Source organism: Ictalurus furcatus, chromosome 1 (genome assembly GCF_023375685.1).
Source record: "Ictalurus furcatus strain D&B chromosome 1, Billie_1.0, whole genome shotgun sequence".
Classification (NCBI taxonomy): Eukaryota; Metazoa; Chordata; class Actinopteri; order Siluriformes; family Ictaluridae; genus Ictalurus; species Ictalurus furcatus.
This window is the reverse complement of record NC_071255.1, coordinates 12106495-12115559: the sequence shown is the minus strand read 5'-3', so window position 1 is coordinate 12115559 and position 9065 is coordinate 12106495. Positions and strand designations below refer to the sequence as shown.

General features: G+C 36.2%; 1 protein-coding gene across 1 annotated transcript; it reads left to right on the top strand.

Annotated features, from left to right (window-relative positions):
- Window positions 1-299: 299 nt before the first annotated feature.
- mfap5 (microfibril associated protein 5) lies at window positions 300-8165 on the top strand. Its single transcript, XM_053625952.1, has 7 exons — window positions 300-438; window positions 2961-3023; window positions 3136-3165; window positions 3287-3319; window positions 3412-3499; window positions 5731-5804; window positions 7507-8165. The coding sequence occupies exons 2-7, from the start codon at window positions 2981-2983 to the stop codon at window positions 7635-7637; spliced, it is 399 nt and encodes a 132-aa protein (XP_053481927.1). The 5' UTR covers window positions 300-438; window positions 2961-2980; the 3' UTR covers window positions 7638-8165.
- The last annotated feature ends 900 nt before the right edge of the window (window positions 8166-9065 follow it).

Below are 9065 nucleotides of genomic sequence, written 5' to 3'. Positions count from 1 at the left end.
GACCAGAGAGAGACATAAAAAAGGAAGGAAAACAGATAAAAAAAAAAACCCAGACAGACAGAGAAGCAAACAGGCTCACAGATGAGCTGACAGACAGACAGACAGACAGACAGACAGATAGATAGATAGATAGATAGATAGATAGATAGATATATAGATAGATATAATAAAACATTTTCTCTACTGCATCTGTAAATATTTTTTATAACTGGTTAGTCATTCATATGAAGCCATCTGCCAAGGAGGACATTTCTAATACCCACATTAATTCATTTTGAACAACAGAGAGAGAGAGAGAGAGAGAGAGAGAGAGAGAGAGAGAGAGAGACCGCAAGAGAGAAAGAGAGAAAGAGAGGCGGCGAGAAGGAGCAAGAAGGTAAAAAAGAGAGAAGAAAAGGAGAGATCGATAGATTCAGACAGAGCAACAAAAGGAGAATTGTAAGTATTCAAGCCTATTGAATTTCATTATAACCTATGGCATTCTCACACCTCACTATAACATAACATTTACTACAGCACAGTGAGCATGCATGCTATCTATCATTAAACTGATAATGCTCATAAATGAAATGTTTTCATTCTGGCAGCCAGCGCCTGATTCCATTACCAATAACAAAGAAATGTTCAAGTTATTCAATTTTCATGATGACATCAGTTAGCATTTAGAAACATTTACTTTTTTACACTGAAAATGTCTGTATATGAGTATCTGTCTGTGGATATGTGAGCAAATCAACGCTCATAACCGGGGTTGTATACATATGTGAATAAATTTCAATTCATTTGTTTGTCCACTATGCATGAATCTAAAACTGACCATAAAAGTGTGTGTGTGTGTGTGTGTGTGTGTGTGAGAGAGAGAGAGAGAGAGAGAGAGAGAGAGAAAGAAAGAAAGAAAGAGAGAAAATAAGGGTGGGTTTACAGGGAGGGTTCAAAAGCACATTCTTTAGTGTGAACTCATGTCTTGGAGGCCTTACACCAAAATATGGTCCAGAAAAGGCAAAGGAGAGAGAGAGAGAGAGAGAGAGAGAGAGAGAGAGAGAGAGGTGGAACAGCTGTAACCGATATCCATTTATTGCAGCGCAAAACCTTTGTAGAAACAAATAGATAAATAGATGTTCTTTGCATCTTTTTCTCTCCCTCCTTTGCTCGCTGTATTAGATTGAGCTACAAGGCTCCATTCCATATTTCTTGAAACAGAGTAAGAAAACTGATTTAGAAAGGATAAGAAACATAGAATCTCCTATTATTGATCCTTATTGCTTCTTTGAGAAGATATTCATGGTGTGTATTATAAAAACTTTTCTTTAAAAGCCTTTAAAATGTTTATTATCTGTAAAATAAAATGGTATGTAGCAGTGTACTTTATTAATAAATAAAAACTAATTAATACATACACTACAATATCTGTTTATCCGTGTCCTTCTACCCTGGAATGCAGTAGAACCACTGCTGACCAGATATTATTCGGGAGGCTGTTGCATTCAATATACCTGCAAAGCATACTGATAAGAGATTCTTCTGCCAGAAAGGTTCACACGGCATCTGAGGGAAACTAGAGGTGTGCATCGGGACTCCATTGGGATCCCCCAGGATGCAACAAAAAAGTCGCAAAAGTGGGAGGTTTTTACTTTCATGTAGGTGCAAACAAGTGCCAGATATGAAGCTCACAGGACAAACAAAGACCACATTCATTAACAGAGATGGGTAGAGTAGCCAAAAATGTTACTCAAGTACAAGTAAAACTACATATAAAATAATTACTCAAGTAAAAGTAAAAATAATAATAATATTAATAATTATTTGGTTAAGAGTAATAAAGTATCCAATGAGAAGACTACACAAGTAGCAAGTTACTAGCTACTTTGGATCTGATTCAAATGAAGGGAAAATCCTGAATCTTAGACAACATGGAGAACTGTAAGTCACACCTCTCCTTGAAAGTCTGTATGTTTTACTTTTACTCAAGTAAATGTAACAAAGTAATGTAGTGAGTTGCTATCCACCTCTATTCATTACCACGAAGCTGCAGCACTGCTCAATGCATTTATAGCATCCTTAGTAACTGCCTGGTCAGGGTTGTAGTGGTTTAAAATATTACACTAGTTTGTTTATATTTTGGGAAATAGAATCAAGTAAATGCGTTAGAAAAGATCATGGGCAGGTACAAACAAACAAAAATAGCTATTAAATAAAACACATAGATCTCTGGTTTAGACCATACATGATCAACTGATGGGATAATTCACACAGCATGCCCATAGCTTGGGCATCCTTACCTCTGTTTTTCCCTCCAAGTCTTTAAATCCAAATACAGATACAGATATGGATATTTGAAGCACTAGACAGATACAGAAGTACATAAACTAGCAAATGAATATATACACCGTAGTGGAGCAGTTTGCAATCTGCATAATGTATTCAATTGGACTGTGTGATGTCCATTTACAAAAATGAGTACATATGAAGAAATATAGGACCTGAAAAGAGAAAAGGGACTATATATATATATATATATACACAGTGTCTCACAAAAGTGAGTACACCACTCACATTTTTGTAAATAATTGATTATATCTTTTCATGTGACAACACTGAAGAAATGACACTTTGCTACAATGTAAAGTAGTGAGTGTACAGCTTGTGTAACAGTGTAAATTTGCTGTCCCCTCAAAATAACTCAACACACAGCCATTAATGTCTAAACCGCTGGCAACAAAAGTAAGTACACCCCTAAGTGAGTGAGTGAGAGAGAGAGAGAGAGAGAGAGAGAGAGAGAGAGAGAGAGAGAGAGAGAGAGATAGGTAGACTGATAGTTGGTATACAAGTAAAAGTGAACCAAAATGTGTTGGAAAGTTGTAACAGAAAAGCATTACAAATAACAAAGTCATATTTAAAAAATTAATTTAATTGGAAAACCAACAACCAACAGTTGTTTACTCCTGACCTTTTTTCCATAGATCCCATACTACTCTGAGAGATGGCCTGCTACCCAACTGTTGTGTTTCTGTACTGTTTCTGTGGTAACAATCCAAACTGCACAACACAAACCAATTACACTAACTGGTGTCAACAAAGGATTATTTGTTCTCCTCACTGTTGTTGCAAAATCTTTTTTTTTTTTTTTCCACACAGTGCTTGTTGCTGTTTGGGCACAGCCAAGGGGTAGGACAAACTTGCACTGTTTCTGATTACATAACTTAATATGATCCACACTGATCAGTATGTCTGTTCGTTTGTTGTTAAGATATCTAATTTATTCTTCTTATTCTTTTTATTTCTTCAGCAACAGAGGAAGCAGTAGTAGAAGGGCCAGAAGGTCAGTGTCTATATAAACACACAAAACCAGAGCAAGGATTGGAGACAGGGGGTGTTAGAGACAACAGTGTGACAGTGCCTTGTGTCTTATAGCGTGTAGAGAGGAAACGTACCCTTGTACTAGGATGTACTCTGTCCATCAGCCTACGAAGACATGCCTCTACACCATGTGCATTTATAGGTATCATACACACACATGCACACTTCTCTGATTGCTTTTGTATTTTTGAAATGGTTCTTTCTGCTATTGATTATCTTTTTTGTTTTGTTTTTTATTACTTCTTTGTTTCCTTGTCAACTACCAAAGTGCAGTTGTATTATGCCTATATACAGTGGTGCTTGAAAGTTTGTGAAGCAGAATTTTCAATATATCTGCATAAATATGACCTAAAACATCATCTGATTTCCACACAAGTCCTAAAAATAGATAAAGAAAACCCAATTAAACAAATGAGACATAAATATTATACATGGTCATTTATTTACTGAGGAAAATGATCCATAATATTACATACTGTATCTGTGAGTGGCAAAAATATGTGAACCTCTAGCAGTAAAGTAGTATATTTGAAGGTGAAATCAGAGTCGGGTGTTTTCAATCAATGGGATGACAATCTAGTGTGACTGAGCACCATGTTTTAATTAAGAACAGGGATCTATCAAAGTCTGATCTTCACAGCACATGTTAGTGGAAGTGTATCATGGCACGAACAAAGGAGATTTCTAAAAGAGTCGTTGATGCTCATCAAGCTGGAAAAGGTTACAAACCCATCTCTAAAGAGTTTGGACTCCACCAATCCACAGTCAGACATTCATCCAGAGTGACACATGTAAACAGTTGAAAGCACAGTGATACAAAGCATCCAGTAAACCTGAGAGACAAGAGACAAAGTTAGGTTGCACAAGTACAAAGGTATAAACATTTTACACCTAACTGCACAAACAAATAACAGCTTCAGGAAACAAACAAACAAACAAAAAAAATGATACAAAGCAAAAAAGTAACAGAAAGGACAATTTCAAATACAAGTATATAAATAATAAAGCAAATAAATTAAAGCCAATACAAAAAAGCAAATACAAAATGTAATCAGTGTATTCAAGGCAAGCACAGAGAAAATAAAGGAGGTATCCTCAATAATGTCTGAAGAAGAAGGTCTTTAGACCATAACAGAAAAGTAGGTGTTTAAAGTGTCCTCGAATTCGGGTCATCCTCAATTTAGTCTCCCAAACCAAAGCATTTTTACTTAAGAATCTGCTTGGTTCCGTCCATAAATGTGGCCAATGACTGCATATTTTGACTGGAAGAGGCACTTGGATGGACACAGCAGACGACCAACCACAGACCTTTTCCTGCAGCCAGTAAGCAAGTACGTTTGAGACTCCAGTTTACTCACTAATAAATGCTCCAAACAAAGCTCTTGAGTAATTTTTAAAGATCGTATTCTATGACTTTTTTAATCCAGTAACTACCAAAAAGCTACTCCAAAAAGTGCAATGTGTCAGTGTTCAAAAGGTTTGCCACTAGAAACCAGCACACATTAGTGTGTACACTTTTAAGCGCAGAGAGCCAATCAGATTACAGTCATCAGTATTCTGAAGGTTGTGGCCAGAAAAGTGCACAAATATATCAGACACATTGAGAGTGTTTGAGGCTGAATCTATCCTGGAGACACTGGTGTGCAGGTGTGTAGATTTGAACCAGGGTACATAGACAATGTGGTGCAGAGCCCTCTCATGCCTGGAATGCAAAGGCAAGAGTTTTGAGTTTGGATTCTTGTTGGAACAGGAAGTAAGTGGTGTGATCTCAGTAGGCGGCTTCACACGAGAGAACAAGAGGGAAGATATGGATCGGCATTTTAAGGCGCTACTGCACATAAAGAAAAAGATTTTGTAGTAGTCATGTCTAGTAATAATTGGGGCATATTTTTCTGATGTTATGAAATAGAAATCTACAAGATCTGATGGTTGATGTGATATAATCAGATAAGTTAAAACCATAGTCACAGCAAGAATCTTATCCACACATGCTGGATGGACTATGATGGTGTCAATCATGATTGACAGGTCTAGCAGAGGGATGTTCTTTGTTGCTTGGTAGGATTAGTTCAGTCAAGTCAAGGTTGAGTTTTAGATCATCCAGATGTCAGAAAGATAATATCTAATATCTCTCTAATATCTTCAAAAAAGCTTGGTAAGTGGATAAAGGAAAGGTCAGCAATGATAATAAAAACCATAATATCTGATCAGTGAGTTCAGTAATTTAGTATAAATGGAGATTAAAAGTGGACCAAACATTGACTCCTGAACAGCACACACATATCAGACTTTCTTCCATTCACCATCTCTGCCTGTATCGAACATGTCCGAAAAGAAACACAGTGTGTTAGTCATTAATTCTATCTCTTGTAGTCTTCGTCGAGTGTACGTGATCAACAAAGAGATCTGTGTGAAGACCGTGTGTCAAGAGGAGGAGTTACTGAAAGGTGGGACAACTAACAATTGTCTTATAATGAATGGAAAGGGTACAATTGTATTTTTAAATGCAGTAATACTTACATTTATGTCTGTAATTAATATACTGTAATGTTAACTAGAGTACATTCAGCTCCAGAATTATTGGCACCTTGGTAAAGATCAATAAAAAAAAATGCTGATAAAATATCTGTTATGTGGTTAATTAGTATAATCTTACACTGAAAATGACAGAAATCTAACCTTTAATTGAAGTAAATGTATATTTTAACAAAACCATATCTGTAAGAGTGATTGGCACTCCTAGAAATTTGTTTAAACAAAATGTAAGTAACGTGCATTCCTATTTATATTTAACTTCTTTAAATTCACTTGAGTGTTTGGGAAATCCATGACTTCCTGTTCCACTGGGCTATAAATATGAGGTGACATCGAGGCCAAATTCCCTTAATCATTCATCAACATGAGGAGGATCAGAGAAGACACAAAACAAATGAGACAAAATCATGTTCATCTTCATAAACCAGGTAACGTCTACACTATATAGCCAAAGGTTTGTGGGCACCTGACAATCATTCCCATATGTGGGTCTTCCCCAAACTGCTGCTGGAACAGCAACTGCACCCCAGATCTCCTCGCTGAACATCAGTTCCGGACTTCACTAATGCTCTTATGGTCGATCGAGCATAAATCCCCACTACCACGCTCAAAAGTCCAATGGAAAGCCTTCCCAGAAGACTGGAAGTTATATAACAGCAACAGGGGACTAAATTTGGAATGGGATGTTTAAAAAATCACATAGGGGTGTGCTGGTGTGGTGTCCACATACTTTTGACCATGAAGTGTATCTACAGACTGGAAATGCCCATATCCACTTACAATAATTAGAAGGTTTAGAACAGGAAACAAGTGTATTTTGCCTCACAATGATGAGGATGGTTACAGAGTCAAACGTTTCTTCAAGGATTTGAAATTTGCAAAAGATGGAAGGATTCTGGGGTCACCAAGTTTCCAAATCTACAATTGGACAGCATGTCCATGCCAATAAACCAATTGGTAGGCGTGCACTGTAACCAGATTGCATGGTCAGATGAGACAAAAATAACGCTTTTTGGCAATAAACATGCAAGGGCGGTTTGGCATAAAGGATCTGTGATGATGTGGGGCTCTTCTTAAAATACAGGGTATTATGGACTCTATGAAGGTCCAGGAGATTTCATATGAAAATCCAGCAGTGCCTCTGGTCATTGTTGGAACAAACAGGACAATGATCTACAACATATAATTAAATCCATACAAAAATGGTTTAGTGACCACAGAATCAAGGCTTTGATCATCCCAGACCTCTGACTTTAACCCTAAGATCCTGAATGATCTGGAGAGGTTCTGTATGGAGAAGATTCCTTGCTCTTTATTCTCTCATCAGTTCTGTTATGTTGCCAAAGGCGAAATACTAAATGCAGCACTGTAAATAATCATGATGTGTAGTTTTGTTAAAAATATTTTCTTGAAATTTACTTCAATTAAAGATTAGGTTTATTTCATAAATTCATTAAGAGATTAAGATTCATTCTTAAGGCTAGGAACTGCATCTTCATACCCATATTTACTAAGGGTTTACCAGTAATTCTAGAGCCGAGTGTGTATTTCCATTGTTCATATTTTTGTTGCTAACCATCCAACCCCACTCTTCTCCCTCTCTCTCTCTATTAGCGGAACTATGCAGAGAGAAATCTGGCTGGCCCAAACGACTTCAGAGGTCAACCAAAAAAAACATTGGCTTCCCGCTAAAACCGGAACATGGGCAAGCAATGACAAACGCAGAGACAGAACGAGAAAGATAGAATAAAGAAGTACATGATAGAAGGACAGACGACTCATTTAAACAAACACAAGCACACATTTGCATAACATTTTTATTTCGAACTTTATGTTCAAATTTGTGGTTCAGTGTGCTTTTTAACTCTAGCTTGTATTTTCTTTTCTTTATTACTGCAAGATAATAAGTTCTCACTGCAAGATGAATGACATAGAGTGGAGTCCAAAAGTCTGAGACGGCATTGAAAATCTTTTTTTTTATTGGAAATAAACAGAAGGTTTTCAAATTTTGAAATATTTAAAATGAAGAAAGTAAATGTTCAATATCTTGAATATTTAAGATTTTGACTACTTCAAAGTCCTTATTTAAATATGAGTAAATTTGTGATATTGACCATGTTAACTGGTTTGTACAAAAGGTCAGATTTTTCTCATGCCCAATCTCTTCTATTGAAGCCTGCGTTCACTCCAATGGATTTGATCTAAAATGGATCATAAGGTTTTGCAAAAAAAAACAAAAAAAACAAACAAAAAAACCCCCCCAGAAAACATGTGTAGTCCAGGATAGCTCGAGTGCACAAGGTCATTAAAGCAAAAAGGGCTCGTACTAAATACTAAAAAACTCTGAAATTCATGTAAAGATTCTACTTTTTACTCAAATTGTTGTCAATAATATAACTTGTAATGAAATATATTGTATTAAATTAGAAAAGAATGCAAAATAGAAGCACGGTCACTAGTACTCTCAGACTTTTGGACTTTACTGTGTATATGGACTGATATTTTGCTGAATATATCCACATTATTCACGTTATCAATATCTCACCACTGTATTTTCATGAGTTCACCTTATATAACTCCATATATAATATATGTTTCACTGTAAGTAAAAAGTATGATGCTCGTACAGCAAATATTTCCTTTCATGACAATAACTTGGTTCTATAACGGCATTAAAACAATAATCCAAGTCCAAATGGCTGCTTTCTCATGAATTAACTTGCATTGTTTATTACATTGACTTTTATATTTATACATATACAACATAGCGTTTTTGAGATTATATATATTTGTGTTATATGACTAGAATGAACACACACGATGGAAAGAAAAAAAAAAGAGACAAAAATTCTGCTTCCTGCTAATAGCAATACCAGCTGGCATTGATAAAGTTTTGCTAATACACCTCAGTCAGAAATAAAAATAGTCACAGTTACAGTCACATAAATTAGCTCAAATATCCATACTGCACACTGGAACACTGCGATCTGCCGTGAGAGACGCACATTTATATGTAGAGTCTTTTAAGCATGTAAAATTTGGTCTAGCCACAAAAGTATGTGCTATCGCAAGGCATCGGGACATTGACCTCTTATTTCTGTATGATGGCATTCGTTTGAATATTGCTGCTAGGACAGATTAGGCTTTATTAGAGCTGTTCCACATATTAGTGC

Coding starts and splice junctions, on each gene's coding strand:
- mfap5 (XM_053625952.1), top strand. CDS start 2,981: ATGGCCTGCTACCCAACTGTTGTGTTTCTGTACTGTTTCTGTG. Junction 3,166..3,286: donor TGTTTGGGCACAGCCAAGGG/GTAGGACAAACT, acceptor TTATTTCTTCAG/CAACAGAGGAAGCAGTAGTA. Junction 5,805..7,506: donor AGAGGAGGAGTTACTGAAAG/GTGGGACAACTA, acceptor TCTCTCTATTAG/CGGAACTATGCAGAGAGAAA.